Source organism: Alosa pseudoharengus, unplaced genomic scaffold (assembly GCF_046254945.1).
Source record: "Alosa pseudoharengus isolate Yale_2024_CS ecotype anadromous, Long Island Sound unplaced genomic scaffold, YU_APseudo_1.1 YU_APseudo_1.1_scf_1, whole genome shotgun sequence".
NCBI classification, from domain to species: Eukaryota; Metazoa; Chordata; class Actinopteri; order Clupeiformes; family Clupeidae; genus Alosa; species Alosa pseudoharengus.
The window spans coordinates 49,166,596-49,185,954 of record NW_027468564.1 but is presented as its reverse complement, the minus strand read 5'-3'; the positions used below and the strand labels follow the sequence as shown (position 1 = coordinate 49,185,954).

Sequence of the window (19,359 nt, the reverse complement as noted above, 5' to 3'; positions counted from 1 at the left end):
CATGTACCATTACACCCCTAGTGGACAGTCATTTGTATGTCTGTATGTATGTATAAGTATAAGTATAAGTATATATACTTTTTTGATCCCGTGAGGGAAATTTGGTCTCTTCATTTAAACCAATCGGTGAATTAGTGAAACACAAACAGCACACAGTGAACACACAGTGAGGTGAAGCACACACTAATCCCAGCGCAGTGAGCTGCCTGCTACAACGGCAGCGCTCGGGGAGCAGTGAGAGGTTAGGTGCCTTGCTCATGGGCATTTCAGCCGCGGCCCACTGGTCGGGGCTCGAACCGGCAACCCTCCGGTTACAAGTCCAGAGTGCTAACCAGTGGGCCACGGCTGCCTACTGCCTATGTATGTATGTATGTATGTATGTATGTATGTATGTATGTATGTATGTATGTATGTATGTATGTATGTATGTATGTATGTATGTATGTATGTATGCATGTATGCATGCATGAGTGTGTACCCTTATATGTTGTGTGTGCTTTTCATCTTATAATAACTCATGTGCTGTTAACAATATCAGTTCACTTCTATGCTATTGTGGAGAAAGTCCTAAAAAACAAACCAACATATTTTACTTTTTTTAACTTAATGATATTTTTACCTTTTTTAACGTTGACATATTTTTACCTTTTATTCTTATTAATGGACTGTTTACCAATTCGTTGTGTTAAGGTTAGCTCTTCTGAAGCTAACAGGATTAGCTGATTGCAGAGATTCGTGGGAAAGCATCTGCCAACTGGAGGCGCTCCTTTGCGGAACCAGAAATGAAACCTTGAGTAGTCATCTTAAACAACTTCAATGAGCTTAACCTCAATGAGCTTTCTAGAATTACTGTATTAAAAATCAAAATGGCTGACCAGTATATCTGAGCATACTGTACGTTCTTCTGACTTGCCATCCTTTGCAGAATATGTTACGGGGCACTGGGACAAGGACGAGTTCTTTGGCTACCAGTTTCTGAATGGCCTCAACCCCATGGTGATCCAACGCTGCTCAAAGTTGCCTGAGAACTTCCCAGTCACAGAGGAAATGGTCAAAAACCGTCTTGGAAAAAGCACCTTGACGGCAGAGATAAAAGTAGGCTTCTCATTCAGTCAACAGTCTAGCAGTAGAAGCATAATAATAATAATAATAATAATAATAATATGCTACATTGTATTTTTAAAGACCCTTTCAAGACACTCAATTAGTTTATTTGTTGTTTTGCCTTTAACTACACCTAATCCATCCAGAAAGGGAACATCTTCCTGTGTGACTACAAGATGCTGGATGGACTCATAGGAAATGAGGTGAATGATGAACAGCAGTTTCTCACCGCTCCTCTGGTACTGCTCCATCTCAACCATCAGGGCAAGATGCTGCCCATCGCCATACAGGTAATCACACCTGAACCATCAGGGCAAGATGCTGCCCATCGCCATACAGGTAATCACACCTGAAAAACATTAAGAACAGGGAACATAAGGAGATATAGTGCACCACAATGGAAAATGGTAATCAAAATAGAATAGAATAGAAAATTTGGGGGAACATAGGATACAAGGATACAAGGATACAAGGAAGTTTATTGTCACATGCATATAGTTACTGGAAGTAAGAAATGCAGTGAAATTATGTCTGGTGTCAGCCTATTTGTGCATTAATGGGGGGGGGTAAAAAGTGCAGTAGAAGAGGGGTTTAGTAGATTAAGTAGCAAGGGCTGCATAAGAAGGGGGGGAGGATTGGGATGGGGGGGGGGGGGCACCAACAAGGAGCACCCAAGAGCAACAGGGGCAAGGAAAAACTCCCTTACCAAGGAAGAAACCTTGGGCATATCCACGGCTCAAGGGGCTAACCCAACTGCCAGGGGTCTTGGTGTGTGTGTTGGGGGGGATGACAAGGGAGATGGGATAGTGTGCTGTGTATGTGGGGAGAGGGCAGTGTGCAATATGTGTGTTGAAGAAGCTTCCTCATGAGACAATGTGCTGTGTATTGGGGGGGGGGGGGGGGCAGTGTGCTGTAAGTATGTTGGGGATGTGTGTTGGAGAAGCTTCCTGATGAAATAATGTGCTGTGTATGTAGGGGAGGGGGGGGGGCAGTGTACTGCAAGTATGATGTATGTGAGTGATGACAGTGAAGATGTGTGTGTGGGGGAGTGGAGCAGTGACTGTGTGTGTGTGTGTGTAGTGTGTGTGTGGGTAGGTGGGGGCAGTATGCTGTAAGTATGTAGAGGATGTGTGTTGGAGAAGATCCTGAAGACAATGTGCTGTGTATGTAGGGAGGGGGGGGGGGGGGGGGGGGCAGTGTGCTGTAAGTATGTTGGGGATGTGTGTTGGAGAAGCTTCCTGATGAAATAATGTGCTGTGTATGTAGGGGAGAGGGGGGGGGGGCAGTGTACTGCAAGTATGATGTATGTGAGTGATGACAGTGAAGATGTGTGTGTGGGGGAGTGGAGCAGTGACTGTGTGTGTGTGTGTGTATTGTGTGTGTGGGTAGGTGGGGGCAGAATGCTGTAAGTATGTAGAGGATGTGTGTTGGAGAAGATCCTGAAGACAATGTGCTGTGTATGTAGGGAGGGGGGGGGGGGGGCAGTGTGCAGCAACTATGTAGAGGAGGCTTACTGTAGCAAGCAGTGTGCTGTATGTATGTGAGGTGATGACAGTGATGATGTAAGTGTGTGTGTTTTTTGTGTGTGTGTTGGGGATGGGGGTGGGGGGGAGGCAGAAAGGCTAGGCAATCAAGGACATGGGTAGATAGATGGAGGAGAAATCAAAAATAATTAATAAAAAGTTCTATGGAGATGTGCAAAAGTTGGAGAAAGTCAGATATGTGTGTGTGTGTGTGTGTGTGTGTGTGTGTGTGTGTGTGTTTTGACGTGTGATGAAATAAGAAAATAAATAAAAGGTCTGTAGCATAGGGAGAGGGATATAAAAGTGCTAAAAGTCATGTAGGTGTGTGTGTGTGGGGGGGGGGGTGTCATGAGTGCTGAGGAGTGAATGAGTGCAAAGTCAGTATAGTGTGAGTTCAGAGTTGGGAAATGTTTGAGAGTGCTGAGGAGTGAATGTGTGCAAAGTCAGTATAGTGTGAGTTCAGAGTTCGGATGGCCTGGGGATAAAAACTTCTCCTGAGTCTCTCAGTTCTGGCTTTGTGACTACATAGGCGTCTTCTTGATTTCAGCGGTAGGAATAATCCATTGTTAGGATGAGAAGAGTCCTTCAGAATCTTTTGGGCTCTTAGGAGTACTCTTCTGGAATAGATATCTTGTAGAGCAGGGAGTTGAGTTCTTATAGTACGTTCAGCTGAGCGCACTACTCTCTGCAGAGTACTACAATCTCTAACTGTGGAGTTCCCATACCAGGTGATGATGCTACCAGTTAACACTCTCAACCGCTGAAGTGTAGAAGGCCTTCATGATGGATGTAGAAACTTTGACTTTCCTTAGCTGACGAAGGAAGTAGAGTCGTTGTCTGGACTTCTTCAGAACATGTTGAGTGTTAACAGTCCATGTTAAGTCTTCAGTAATGTGGACACCAAGGTATTTAAAACTTGTGACTCTCTCTACAGGTTGCCCGCTGATCATTAGTGGCGTGTAACTGTAGTTCTGCTGCTTCCTTCTGTAATCCACTACCATTTCCTTGGTTTTATTGATATTCAGTGTCAAGCTGTTAGATTGACACCACTGTGCCACCTCATCAACCTGATCCAAGTAGAGCTGTTCATTGTTGTTACTAATCAGGCCCAAGATCACTGTGTCATCTGCAAACTTGATGATGGAGGTATGACTACTGTTGGCTTTGCAGTCATGTGTGTAGATGTTGTACAGCAGTGGACTCAAAACACAGCCTTGGGGAGCACCAGTACTGATGGTTAATGAGTCAGATGTCAGACCCCCCACTCTAACCACTTGTGAACGGTTGGTGAAGAAGTTAAATATCCAGTGACACAGGGTGGTGTTCAGTCCTAAGGCCTTCATCTTTGTGACCAAGGTGAGAGGTACTATCGTGTTGAATGCTGAACTAAAGTCAATGAACAGCATCCTCACATAATTCCCATTCCCCTCCTCCAGGTGAGTTAAGGTGGTGTGCATGAGGTTTGAGATGGCATCCTCTGTAGACCTGTTGGCTCTGTAAGCAAATTGGAGGGGGTCGAAGGAGGCAGGGAGGGATGAGCAGATAATGTTTTTCACAAGCTTCTCAAAACACTTCATCACTGTAGATGTCAGGGCTACTGGGCGGTAGTCATTCAGACATGATGGACTTTTGTTTTTCGGTACTGGAACAATAACAGACTGCTTGAGGCAAGTAGGAACTGTCTCTTGAGCCAATGATGTGTTAAAGATATAAGTGAACACAGGAGCTAACTGAGCAGCGCAGGATTTCAAAACCCTGTTAGAAATTCCATCCGGTCCAGCAGCTTTTCTACAATTAACCCTCCTAAAGGCATTGCTCACATCGACCTCAGAGACACAGAAAGGTGCATCCTCATTTGCTTCACATGCTGCAGCTAGTGCAAGATAGTCTGTGTTTTTCATGTCAAAGCGAGCATAAAAAGCATTAAGTTCATCAGGGAGGGCTTTACTCACATTCATCATAGGAGGGGACTTCCTTTCAAAGCCAGTGATGGTTCGGAGTCCTTTCCACACTCGTGCTGGATCACCCTCCAAGAAATCAGCTTCAACTTTGTCTCTATAGCGCCGCTTAGCATCTTTAATAGCTCTACGTAAACTATAAGATGCTGCTTTGTAATCCGTCATATCCCCTGAAATAAGCCCAGCATTATAAGTCATGGTGCGTGTCTTTAATGCCGTTCTCACTTCTCTATCCACCCATGGCTTCTGGTTAGGGAAGCTTCGGATCTTTACAGTTGGGATGATGGAATCAGTTAGCATATTGATGTAACTCAATGATACTTCCGTAAACTCATTGATGTCAGCAGAGTTCGTCTTGAACATCTCCCAGTCAACGTTGCTAAGGGCGTCCTGTAGCATGGCTTCCGATTGGTCAGTCCAGCGCTTGACCTCCTTCGTCACTGGGGGGTCCGTCTGACTTCTCTGCTTGTACATAGGCAGTAAGAAAACAGCGGAATGGTCTGATTTTCCGAAAGCTGGTAGAGACTTAGCTTTGTAACTGTTCTTGAACTGTGTGTAGCAGTGATCCAGTGTGTTGTCACCACGTGTAGGGAAGTGAATGTGTTGAATAAATTCAGGCATGGACCGGTTCAGATGTACTTGATTGAAATCACCGGCCACAATAAGCGCAGCTTCAGGGTGCGTGTGTTGTTGTCTATTTAACACTTCTTGCAATTCTGAAACCGCAGCATCTGTGTTGGCTTGTGGAGGAATGTAGACAGCGTTGAATATTACCGAAGTAAAGTCACGGGGCAGGTAGAAGGGTCGACAGACGATCGCTAGATGTTCTAGATGAGGCGAGCAGGACTTTGAGAGAACGGTGACATTTCTAGGATCACACCACTTGCTGTTGGTCATGATGCAAACACCGCCACCTTTCGATTTTCCAGATTCCTCAGTCCTGTCAGAGCGAGCAGCGGAGAAAAACTCCACCGGAGTGATGGCACAGTCCGGTACAAGTTCAGTTAGCCATGTCTCAGTAAAGCATAGAATGTTACAGTTCCTGATGTCTCTTTGAAACTGTATCCTTGCTCTTAGTTCATCCATCTTGTTCACAAGAGACTGGACATTGGCTAGGAGAATGCTAGGCAGTGGAGGCCTATGAGCTCTATTCCTCAATAGGAAAGGGAAGTCTTAACTTAAAAATGTTATTCCATCTTAGTTTCCCTCCTCTCGAACTGGCCAGCTACAAGGAAATGCTCCCCCTCGCTTTTTTTCTATTAGGGATGGGGTTTGGTGAGACATGTGGACCATTCACAGTATGTAAATACTGTATATCTGGATAAGCATAGTAGCATAAGTGAATGAAGCATGTGTAATGGTAGCCAGGGTGCGATTTGCGTAAAGATCTGATGTTTTTATACACAAAAATGTTTTTAACACTTTTTGTAACATTCAGCAAAAAATCTCACCTAATTTAAGTTGCTTCGGACAACCTCTTCTCCTCTACGTGGAGTTGTCCTCCATCCTGGGCTACCAGCTCAGTTGCATCAGTTCTAAGATTTTGAGGGTTCTAAAATATGACTATATGCTGTAATGAATCCTTCTTGTTTCCTTTCATTTGTTCAGCTAGCTTTTCCACTGAAACTACCCATTTATAATGGGTTACACAGTTGCCATATAGGCCAATATAATGAACAGTCATTACGCAGCCACTGTCAGCAGCACGAGTGCACGAGCGATGTCAGATTATTATTTATTAGACTGTTAGACTGTCACGTTGCAGGACTTATATGAGGTAGCATTAATCAATTAAAAACTAGATGTACCGCAGAGCGGTACAAAATATGACCGCCGCCCAGTCCAGCACATTTTTTCCACAAAAATAAATCACGCTGAAAGGCATATATGATTCTAACTGTCTCACTAAATTGCATTATCCACACTCAATTCTCACTGGTATCTGCTAGACAACAAGTACCAAAACATGATTAGTTCATAGATTTCACATGTAAAATTTATTTTATACAACGCCACCCCCATCTTGCCTGTTCATAATTCTGAGAAATTCTTGAATTGTGTGCATGTGTGCGTGTACATGTTTATGTTTATGTGTGTGTGTGTGTGTGTGTGTGTGTGCGTGCTTGTGTGTGTGCCTGCGTATGTGCCTGTGTTTGTGCATGTGCATGCATGCGTACAGGGACGGATCATGGCTTGTGCCAAGTGTGCAAGTGCACAGGGGCCCTCAGCCAATGGGGGCCCTCGGAAAAAAATTGCCATGAATTTAGGCTAGATTATGCCCGGTGCTTCTGTCTTTTAATTTGCGGCACAACTGAATGGTGTTATGGAACCGCGGACCGAAAGAAAAATAAACTAAATGTTTTCCTGATCAATAAATACTTCTTAATTCATAAAATATAGAGGCATAACATTAGGTGGAAGTGGTAGGCTATGAGTGCTCATTCAATGTATGTATGCGTGTTTGCGAAAGTGAAACTGACCCACTCGTGGGTAGGTGAATGAAGTGGATTCCTGAAATGTTCGTGAAAACAGCATAGCGATTGGATAGCCTAATAAATCGTGACTTGTTGTAGGCCTAACAGTAGCTTATATCGTAGCAAATAGCCTATGGCGATGCCGATGACAGATAGGCCTACACTTATTTCACTCGTCTCGCATAATGAGCGCATAATGTGGGCTGTTGCGCAAAGAAATTAATTAGGGAGATGATCTGCATCTCCATTTACCAAACGCTATAGTTTTGCTAACATCTCCACTGTTAACGTGAAATATGTCTCCATGCAAGGTAGTGTCAAGCAGCAGTGAAGTGAAAACCTTATCATGCAGGTAGCCAATGTTCACGTCACCTGAGTCAGACAGAGCCCTGCTTGCTCTGTTAAAGGTTGTATGCCCCTTCCAAACTGCGTTAAAAGGGTATATTTAACAGCCAGAATTTCGACATTTTCCCGGGGGAGACACCCCCGAACACCCCGTAATATGATCAGCACCACCTCTCACAAAAAACTATCAACATCCCTGCTACCGGTCAGATATGACAACTGTGTCCGGTCCGTTTAGTGAAAAATGTTCCCTAATAATAAAAACAGCTGCTGGAATTCATTTCTGTGTGGGCCTGAGTTATCATATATGACATAATGTACAACATTTTCATTGTGTGAAATTGCACCAGCCTGCACAGCCACAGCAAAGAGAGAAGCGCTGGCTGCACGCGCACGCGCGCGTCAGGGGGAGGGGGGGCCTTTTTTGATATTGTGCACAGGGGCCCATATTTGTTTAATCCGTCCCTGCATGCGTACATATGTCTACTGTGTGAGTATGTGTCATACGTATGATTACTGTGAATGTATGTGTGTGCGTGTGTATCTGTTTATGCACATGTGTGCATATGGAATGGGTTAACATGACCCCTGGAGGCAAACATACGGAAAAATTGGTCATCCTAGGCCCTACGGTTCTCAAGATATTCACAGAAAACTCTGTTGGTGTACGGTCACTAAATGTACACATAAATTATTTTATTGTAAGGCCCCCCATGAACGAAAGTTCACGAAACTTGGCATGCATTCGGAGGGTGTCATAATGATCCTACACTTTCAATTTCGTGCAGTTTTGACCATATCAGCCAGAGATATTGTGATGAAAATTTTTTGCTTTTTAATTTTTAACTACGTGGCGCTATACATGAAATAAGTGGTAATGGGATGAGTTGACATGGGCCCTTAAGACCAACATACAAAAAAAAGGTGGTCCTCCTAGGGCCTACGGTTCTCGAGATATTCACAGAAAACTGTCTCCGGCCACCTATGAACGGAACATAGTAAACTGTGTCTGCATAGTAAACTGTGTCTGCCCTACCCTCCTTTCGGGGGATCCAGTCCAGCGGGGGGGCTACAGATCAAAACGAAAAACGATGGTTCCATGCTATCCATGTGGGGTTACATGCCCACCAAGTTTCGTGTACCCCGGTCTTTCAGTGTCCCGGCAATCCTTGACGGATATTTGGACATGCGAAAAAAAAAAAAAAAAGAAAAAAAAAAAATCTGACTAAACCTATATGACCGCCGCTTCGCTGCGCGGCGGTCATAATAATTAAGCAGAGGGATATCAAGACCAGGAGGATGGGAAATCCCATCAGTTGGCAGATTGCTTGCCCAATCAGTGACGAGAGGGGATGACGCTATAGTTTTGAAATCGAAAGTGGCTGTGGTAAACGTAGTATCAACGCCTGCAAACATCAAAAATTGCAGTCGGAAGAAAGTGTAAAGTTATTTATTTATTTGTTTCCTGACTGCCAATGCTGTTTATTGTCAGTTTGTCGGTTTATTGTTTGTTAGGAATCCCTGATCAATGTGATTGGTTAGGTTGGACCAATGTTTTCAAAGTCAACACTATGTCTACACCCATCACCACGTTAGTGTTACATTTCCCAATCGTGAGTCCCCAGACTCTATTCACTAAGTGTGGTTTTAACCACAGGCAACTAAATACAGCAATGAGGCAGAAAATGGTAATTTCACAAAATGTGGATTGTTTGGCCAGTCATCCCTTCCAACGCAGGCTAAATGGTAGGCACATAACATATTAAGCATGTTCAGAGTACATAGGCTACTGGTGTAGCAGTTCTACAAATGTTTCTCCACAGTTGAAGCAAACCCCTGGACATGAGAACCCCATCTTTCTGCCCATTGACGAGCATGACTGGCTGCTGGCTAAGATCTTTGTGAGGGCCGCGGAGTTCAGCGTGCACGAGGTCGACTTTCACCTGCTGAGAACTCACCTGCTTGCTGAGGTGTTCACCGTGGCAACGTTAAGGGACCTCCCCTCCATACACCCCCTTTTCAAGGTATGGAATCTGACAAGGATGACTTGGTTTGGACCTGGCCTACAATTAAAACAAACATATAACATGTAGTGCTTTGGCTGTCCATGTACTTCGCAGCCATTCTATTTCTGTTTTGAAATCGGAAATTTCCCATGTTTCATTTGAAATTGTTCAAACACAGCTACGGGATTAACAGTGTTGGGAGTAGCGCGTTAGTAACGCGTTACTGTAATTCCACTACTTTTAGTGGTAACGAGCATGTAACTAAGTATTTTTGTAAATCAAGTAACGCAATTACTGAAATTTAAATGAGTTTGTTACTTGCGTTACTCTGTTGATCTTGAATGAACGACTGCAGACAAGATAAAATGTTGAACAACTGGACAACTGGAAACAAAGAACATTCAATAGACTTGTTAAAAACGCTCAGCTACATTCTAGTTGTGATCTGACCAGATGAACATGCTAAACTGCTTTCCAGCATGAATTAATTTTTTCCAAATTATTTTAAGGGTAAGGCTATTTGCACCCCTGGTACAATTAGCAGTGTATGCTATTCGCACCCTGGTGCAATTAGAAGTGAATTCTATTCGTACCCCGGTGCACACAGCAATGAGTACTATTAGTACCCCGTCTGGTACAAATATCAATGTATGCTATTCGTACCCCGGTGCACACAGCAATGTGTTCTATTAATACCCCGTCTGGTACAAATATCAGTGTATGCTATTTACACCCCTGTGCATTTATTCTGGCATATTGATCACACAGTGTAATAATAATAAAATAAAAAAACAAGCAACATGTTTTTTGTTGCTACGTAACAGGGTGTGAATAGCTCAGCTGTGTAATAGACACTCTGAATAAGGTATGCTGTTTGAATCAATGTATAGAAGTGGATGCTATTCATACTCTGGTGTATATAGTACTGTATGCTATTTACACCCTGGTGCATGAACTAGCTAATTGTTGCAATCAAAACTTCCCCTTGAGAACGATTTCTTGTTCAAATTGCGCGCCTTTTCTCCAGAGACATCGGTACACATGCACACTCACTCTGCCAAAACACATCACATGAGAATCAAACCCTGGTCTCCCACGTGTTAACCCATGTCCATGACCACTGCACAACTTTTTCCACAAGTAAATGGTGTTTGCAGGTAAGCTTTCAGTTTCTAGGCCTGAACATCATATTCACGAAATTTCTGTTAACTAACAAACTGACGGTTGTATGTGTTCACTGAACCAAGATTATGAAAATAAAACACAATTTTTCAATCTAAAACTTAATCTGAACAGATATTAGTGCCGAACCCTTTCAGAATTCTTCACTTTCTGCTGACGAAAAAACGAATGTCCCCATGTTTTTTGTGCACGTGAGCAACGTGTTTTTGTTGTTATGTCACAGGGTGTGAATAGCTCAGCTGTGCCAAGGCTATTCGTACCAGGGGTGTAAATAGACACTCAATGTACTATGTAATGACCAGCTGTTCACTTTCTTTCTTTAACTGTAGCTCCTCATTCCCCACACTCGTTACACACTCCAGATCAACATCCTGGCACGGAATGAGCTGATTTCCGATGATGGAGCGATAACACTGGTAAGCATACAACGCTGTAAAAATATAGTATTCGTTTGTAGAGATGCAGGCCTACCATGTATTTTCACCATCGATGTGGATAGTCCTTTATATATTCACACATTTAGTTGTTTTGTGGCAATTAATTTGGAGCATCACTATATTATTCAGCTTTATTAGTGACCATAATATACAATCCTAGTATTCAGGCATTGGTGGTTCAGCCTTAAGTAAGTTGATGAGGCGTGCAACGGCCTCCCTGACCTACAGTTCCCTCTGTCTGCCTGACAACATCTCCGAGAGAGGCCTGGAGGACGTTCCCAACTACTACTACAGAGATGACGGCATAAAACTGTGGAACATCCTCCACAAGTATGTTTAATGGTTGCGAGCTGGTACTATGCAGTAAAGGTATATGCAGTTTCAGGAATTTTTGGTGACTGTAGAGCTCTCCCTAGAGTTGCGATATATTTATATTTTACTCTGTTGTTGTAAATAGCCTACTTCTCGTGGCTTGGCCCTTGTACATAATGAAAATGCTTGTACACAATGAAAATGCTTTTTTGTGGAGGCGAAGGATTAACAACAGGCTAAAACTCCAAAGAGCAATATCTCCAAAGAGCAATATCTACTGACAAGGGAAAGTTCCACGATTCTCGCGGGATGTCTTTGGGTCGACTATTCTTGAAGTTGCATGGCTGGTTCTCTCCTTAGTGACTCGTTACGGTCAAGGGGGTAGGTGAACGTTCGGAGAGTGTAGCCACTATGGGCGGCTTTGAGGCTAGACATTGACCACTTCCAGCTAGCATTCCATTGAACCCCATTCATTTTGACGTCACTTTGACATCAAATAACGTTACATCGAAAGGGTTTTAAGGCTTTATATAAACCTTTTCTATTTTCGGAGAAATACAACATTGTGTGATTGGCGTCAACCTCGTAACTCACTTACATAATAAACTTCTTTTTCGAAAACAATACTATCATGACGCAATCATACGTAATGAGCATGCGACTTAGCGTCACACAGGAGCAATGTAACTGTATTCTCTGGATAAGAAACTCGAAGGCAGTCTGGGGGAAAGTCCAAGGGTAAGACATTTAGGAAAGTATTGAGGGGGAAATAACATTAAAGTGCTGTTTTGATGGGTTGGCACTACGTCGATCTCGCAGCACTCTGCACATTATCAATTTAGCATAGCTACCAGACGAGTTACTGTGTTTCAGTCCGTTGCTTAACGGCCCACGTTTCTCTCTCGCCTGGACTGAGGATGCACGAGAAGTGATGTCGACCAACAGGAAATGTGTTCAAATTTGCTTCACCCGTCTCGTTCGAGGTCTATGGGATGGCTCTGTCCATATCCTTTACTGTCTATGGCTAAGGCTATGCTGTATGGCTATGCTAGGTGATCGATTCTCCTATCACAAGTTTGTTTAGTATCAAATTGGCTTCGTAAAGGTTATATTAAGGTGAAAATCTTGCATAGTTTACCTTTAAGAGACATGTTAGTAAGTGATGCTAGCACCCTGAGGTTTAAGCTCTCTAACAAGCACTCTCAACTCCCAATCCGATGAAGTGCTGTAAATTGCGGGGCTGAGTCCGGGTGAGTCAACACAACTTAAATTACATTGGTGCCGTAACCTGGATGAGAGTCTATCGGTAGCCAGCAGTTAGCGCAGCTGTGCAGTATGTACGTTGTATAAACCTCGCTCCTGACGCCCTAAAAAGACGTACCAGCAAGTGATGCTAGCAACTGGGATCACTTCGTAGCGGGTCGAGTCTGGGCGGTCAATACAATGCAGGTGACAAACCTTTGGCAAATATGGGATTTGCTTTTGAAGGTCTGTCTTTCCAAGAGGCCATTGAAGTCCATTTCCAATGTCCCTAAAACATGGGCACGCAAATTACAATCGCTAATCTGGCATGGACATGGCCTGGAAATCCAGACCCAAATCTAGAAAGTTTTAGGGTCTGGCTATGAGTAATGAATATGGCCCAACTCAAGGGGCGGCACCAAGCATGCATTTGAAAATATCACTGCACGCAATTGGATAACACTACGACCAGTATTTACTGACTGATTGTGGAGCTTGATGCAATTGGATAACACTATGACCAATGTTTACTGACTGATTCGGGGCTTCAACGTTGGAACGCTGTTGTCATCTGTTTAGCTCACCTCTGGCCTGCCTATATCAGATACACTGATATGATTGGTGCAGCTCGGCTCCAAGGGCCTGGCATGAGTAATGAGCATCATCACTGATTGCCAGAGTGACTCGCTGAGCAAATTCAAATTGTGCTCTCGCGACAACTCTGGATTTCTAGGGTAGCATGGACGTGTATTTCTTTGGAATTGAGTATACAACTGCATTTAAAACCCTCGTTTACAAGATTGCGGCACTTCTGAAATGATTTGGTAAGAGTTTAATGCACCAATTTAAAGTTTAATTTCACTGCTAGTTACGCCTCTGCTGGAAGTCATACGTCAACGAACCAATTGTCCTGACCCACTCTCAATTCCAATAGACCTCTGAAGTTCGCCTACAAAAAAGCTCATCTTTGAGATCTGGTATCTGGCGATTTTTCCTATGGGAAAATAACATGGGGATTTGGAATTATCACACCTGTTAATGTTAGGACTTGCTGACAAGGACCCAAATGCAGACCAGAAACTTGCGTAGTTCAGTTTTATTGTTGCAGCCAGACAGCAACAGAGCAAAGCACAAGAGATACAGTCCAAACACGAAAAGTTCCAAAAGGGGCAAAGCACAAAAGATCCAGGCTGAGTTCCCAAAACACAGGAAAAAACACAAAAGTTCAGGCAAAAACAGGCAGAGAATCCAAAAACAGGAAAGCACAAAAGATCAAGGCAGAGTATCCACAGAAGACCAGAAATACAACTTTGACAGACACAGAGTTATCCTAACCAAAATCAGTTACAACCAGACAAAGAACAGAAAATAAACTGAACTTAACATACTAGGCGGTCTAGACAAAGGAGACAGATCATTGGGTGAGAACAAACAAGGGACAGGAGAAATCAATACAGATAATAAGCAGACTGATGAACAGCACATGTGTGGGCAGAAAGTGGCGGGAAAAAACAGGGAGTGGCAAGTTGGAGGTGGGATTCAGGCCACAACAAAGGCACATGGCATTAAAAACATAAGATGTCAGACAATACACAACATTCCAGCAGGGCGGCCAGAGTCCCTCAGTACTGACAGTTAAACTCCCACGGGGACGAAAAAGTCTGAAATGCAGACGTTTTCCTAAATACACTTTTGTCCTCTGCCTTCGAGTGGATACTGTGATCTCCGGTATGTGAAGGCGGCACACTTTGACGTTTGCTACCCAAGAGCTAACTTGCTAACTAACTTAATGGCAAGTTGCATCGCAAGTTAGCTCTGGGGTAGCAAAAACGTTTGCATTTACGATCTCGTTGTCCCTGCAAGAGTTTAACAGGTGTGATAATTCTAAATCCCCATGTTATTTTCCCATAGGGAAAATCTCAAGATACCAGATCTCCTTATATGGGCAAAGATGCACTCTAAAAAGTAATACAGTGGAAATCCATAAAAAAAAGGTGGTAACATTTTTACCAAACTTTTTTTTAAGGAAATGTATAAGCCTGATTGTTTTAGGTAACCCATTCAATATAAATCATGGACATTTCCTCAAATTATTTGGGACATTTTCAATGTGTCCTTAAAAATATTGTGCAAAAAGTATTAATGTAAATGAGCATTTGTCAAACCCATTGAAAATACATTATGGAAATGACCTTAAATTATTTGTGCAAATTTTAAGGAGTCCTTTAAAAAGTTGCGCAAAATGTACTGATGTAAATATGCATTTATCAAATTAGATAAGGATATTTTCTTGTTTCTTCTGGTAATTTTTTCATAATTTCTTACATAAAATTATTTAATATTGATGTCTCTTTTGTGAGTTGTAATAGCATTTTAGCAGTGATACACAATTAGAGAATCAGTATTTCATTTAACAGCATTTATTCAGTGTAAATTAAACCTGACGTTGAGAAAAAAAAAGAAGAAAAAAAACAATAGCTTGGGCATTTAAAATTCACTGACAGAGATATAACTCTCCGCAAAAAAGCAGTATGGGGTCTGGCCGCTCAGCCAAACTGAGTAATCCGGGACAAAGGGGCCTTGGTCGGACTGGTGACTCATGAATGAGATCCAGAGTTCCTTTGAGAAGATGAGAGCAGGGGCTGATCCAGACATTGTAAACATTCGGGGCTTAGCCCATTTAATAATTTTTTTAAATAACCCCTTAAATAATGACTTCTAGTGAATTTTGTGTAAACTAATGGACACATTGAGACTTAAAAAATGTGAAACTAACATTCAACAGATTCAAGGTATCTGACTGGCACACTGTGTAAAATTATAGTTTTGGGTCTTTCAAGAGGCAATATCTGTTCATATCTGTTTAGCATGTACTTAGTTAATTAAGCGTTTCTTATGGTTTGTATATTATAGTATTTGTTTATTTTCATTAGGCTATTGTTTGATATGACATTATTGTTTATTATTATGACCGCCGCTAGCGAAGCTACCTGCTACCTGAACCGTGGCACTGAGGATGAAGAATCTTTTATGGTATGTTGGTCTCAAGGGCCCACATCAATCTGGCCCATAATCACTCATTTGTGATTTGCACCCCCCCGGTAAAAAATGAAAATGCAATATTATTCTGCTTTAATCGCCCCTATCTTCAGTTAAGATGTTCAGAACTGCACCAAATTTTATGTGTATGATTGACCTGGCATTCTCTGGGGGTATGCCAAGTTTCGTAGAATTTCATCCATGGGGGGGTCTAAAAAAAATTAGGTTTGGTGTACATTTAGTGACTGTACACTCATTGGCCTGTAGATGGCGGTGCACACATATACACATGCACACACACACAGGCACCCACATACTATCGGTATTAGAACGGCCAATACATAATTACAAATTTAGTAGCATTAAAAGAAAGCCAAAATAAATATTCATCATCATCATCATGGCTGCATTTCCAGTATTGGCGATAAGTTGTCGTTTGTCCACTAGATGGCGCATCGTTGCAGTGAGACGTAATTTTGTTGGAAGTTAAAAGTGGGTTGGAACAATGGACGCTTCCTACAAGGACTAGTTTACCGCAGAGAACGTCTAATAAGGATAGGATGATGTTCACATGAAATGTAATTCCCATTTCTTCTTGAAGCTGAAATAAATCTGAGGATGTTTATCGGACATGCTTGGTTTTTACTGCAGGTAGGCCTACGTTAATCTTATAATGTCAATAAGGACCTAGTGTTACCGTTAGCGTTGGTTGAGTGATGGAGGCCAATTTGATTTATTGCATTTGTAGAAAACTTTAAATGCGGTTATACCAAGCAAATTGATAGCAGCACTATAATTGTATCTTTCGACTGTCATTTGTTGCACATGCTACAAAAATCATTGCAATGGAAGATTTACCAACGTTACACCGGTCTGATACAGTTTTGCCTATACATGCGTGAGACTGAGACGCCTGTTTATTTTGTTTTAAAGGAACACGCCACCCAATGTCAGTAGTAATATATGTTCTTACCTTAACTTTCACGAGTTGAGTCATACCTCTCCCGTGTCCGTACGTGCACTCAAACGCTCTGGTGCGCGGCTGGACTGTGTTAGCATGTTGCTATGCTAGCGGGCTTTGACGGCAACTAAGCGTAGAAGTAATCAAAAACATCCACGTTTTACCGACTTAAATACAGTTGCACGAGTAGTTGATAGAAATGCTACGGCCACGCAACGTGAAACGTGGCGATTTTCCAAGCGAATAAACCGGAGAACTACAATGTGTGGCGCAATAGCACTTGGGAGTACTTCGACCTAGCGTAGTAGTATTGTTAACACCTAATTGTAGATCCTATCCACCACAGAGTTTAGAATCCATGCTGGATCGACCCTCAGCCTCTCCCTCCCCTCTGAGCGAGAGAGAGGCACACACACTAGAGATGCGCTGATGGGCTATTATTTCAACCATAACTGCATAGCAAAACTTATCATCCATCAGCCATCCATCAACACCAAAGTTTTTTGACCAATTTTCGAAACGGCACCCGCCGACCATCCGCTGGTTGTTTTAATGTAGGCTATATGGGTGATACAGCGCTGCTGACGTGAGGCTAGAAAGCCCTTGGCTGTTCTAGGAAGACTGATCCAATGCAGCAAATATATTAAAAGGCTAAAGTCGTACATTGGCTATGTTGTAGCCTATCCCCAGAATATCAGCAGCAAACTCAGTCTCTGTCTCGCAAAACAGTCTCCAAATAAAACGCACATCGGCCTGTTGCCTTTTCTGCCAGCTTGTGAAAATATATCGTCCAAAATGCTTGATTGCATTGCATTCTCCACATTTTTAGCTACATTTTCATGTACCACATCAGCATTTTTGTTCAGTGAATCTTTTGTAAATTGCTTTAAAATGAATTGCGCTGTCTGTCTGAAAAAGACGCGCTCGTGCAGTCAAAATGAATGGGAGTCTTCAGAACAGGCTTTCAGTCACCCTGACATAACAGTGTGTGAAGTAGCCTATAATGTGAATGACTTGTTATTTTATCAAGGATTTCTTTCTTTTTGCAAAAAATAAAGTACAATAGGCATTAATTAGTAGGCCAGGAGCATGTTGAAATTATGTGGCAAATTGCGTTTTTTATTACAATGATAAAATTGTAAAAGGACGTGACCGAAGCTGAGGCAAGCCAGGCAATAGGCCTATAGGCCCGACGGTAATTGTAAAGCAATTTACAAAAGATTCACTGAACAAAAATGCTGATGTGGTACATGAAAATGTAGCTAAAAATGTGGAGAATGCAATGCAATCAAGCATTTTGGACGATATATTTTCACAAGCTGGCAGAAAAGGCAACAGGCCGATGTGCGTTTTATTTGGAGACTGTTTTGCGAGACAGAGACTGAGTTTGCTGCTGATATTCTGGGGATAGGCTACAACATAGCCAATGTACGACTTTAGCCTTTTAATATATTTGCTGCATTGGATCGATCAGTCTTCCTAGAACAGCCAAGGGCTTTCTAGCCTCACGTCAGCAGCGCTGTATCACCCATATAGCCTACATTAAAACAACCAGCGGATGGTCGGCGGGTGCCGTTTCGAAAATTGGTCAAAAAACTTTGGTGTTGATGGATGGCTGATGGATGATAAGTTTTGCTATGCAGTTATGGTTGAAATAATAGCCCATCAGCGCATCTCTAGTGTGTGTGCCTCTCTCTCGCTCAGAGGGGAGGGAGAGGCTGAGGGTCGATCCAGCATGGATTCTAAACTCTGTGGTGGATAGGATCTACAATTAGGTGTTAACAATACTACTACGCTAGGTCGAAGTACTCCCAAGTGCTATTGCGCCACACATTGTAGTTCTCCGGTTTATTCGCTTGGAAAATCGCCACGTTTCACGTTGCGTGGCCGTAGCATTTCTATCAACTACTCGTGCAACTGTATTTAAGTCGGTAAAACGTGGATGTTTTTGATTACTTCTACGCTTAGTTGCCGTCAAAGCCCGCTAGCATAGCAACATGCTAACACAGTCCAGCCGCGCACCAGAGCGTTTGAGTGCACGTACGGACACGGGAGAGGTATGACTCAACTCGTGAAAGTTAAGGTAAGAACATATATTACTACTGACATTGGGTGGCGTGTTCCTTTAAGTGTGTGCAGGGTGTGAGAGAGAGGGGAATCGATGTGCTTTGATTCCAGCTTGGTAGTTGTAGTCTGTGAAATTAAAAAGCCCGTGTGTGTGAAGTATCCAAACAATGACACCTTCATTTCATTATGGCTGCTTTAGCAACACACCTTAAGCTACCATGTAGTGGGTCCCGTTTAGAAGTGGCTACTTCATTCGCGCTTTCCTTGACTCATGGAGCTGCGTGAATTTTACTACAACTTTTCGCCACGGTATGGCAGTTTAAGTCCGCTTGATACTGTAAGGCAGGGGTGGGCAACTAATTTCCCCAAGGGGCCACATGACAAACTGGGACTGTTGAGGAGGGCCGGACCCAAAATACCGAACTCAAGTCTGAACTCAATTCTGTCCAATTCTATTCTGTTCTTGTATAACATTAAGTAAATCATATGGTTTTGTTTACTACTCGTAAGAACAGATGAAAATGTGAGGGAGACCAAGGAAAAACAGCAATAGGCTATTTATTCTATGTCCAGTATTTAATCCTCATTCTCAAAAATGATTTTTTGACATTTTTTTTTTCAGTTTTCAAAGACTGATATAAAAAAGTACTACAATATCTATATAATTAGGCTAGGCCATGAAAATGTGAAGGATTCACACAACCATAGG

General features: G+C 42.6%; 1 protein-coding gene across 3 annotated transcripts in view; it reads left to right on the top strand.

The window, feature by feature from the left end:
* Window positions 1-19,359, top strand: part of LOC143131548 (arachidonate 12-lipoxygenase, 12R-type-like) — a 54,812-nt gene that overhangs the window by 6,196 nt on the left and 29,257 nt on the right. For all 3 annotated transcript variants that reach the window (XM_076291204.1, XM_076291197.1, XM_076291190.1), the window contains 6 exons: window positions 691-794; window positions 926-1,095; window positions 1,251-1,394; window positions 9,228-9,428; window positions 10,922-11,008; window positions 11,190-11,359. In XM_076291204.1, coding sequence (XP_076147319.1) covers window positions 691-794; window positions 926-1,095; window positions 1,251-1,394; window positions 9,228-9,428; window positions 10,922-11,008; window positions 11,190-11,359 — 876 coding nt within the window. The remainder of the gene's footprint in view (window positions 1-690; window positions 795-925; window positions 1,096-1,250; window positions 1,395-9,227; window positions 9,429-10,921; window positions 11,009-11,189; window positions 11,360-19,359) is intronic.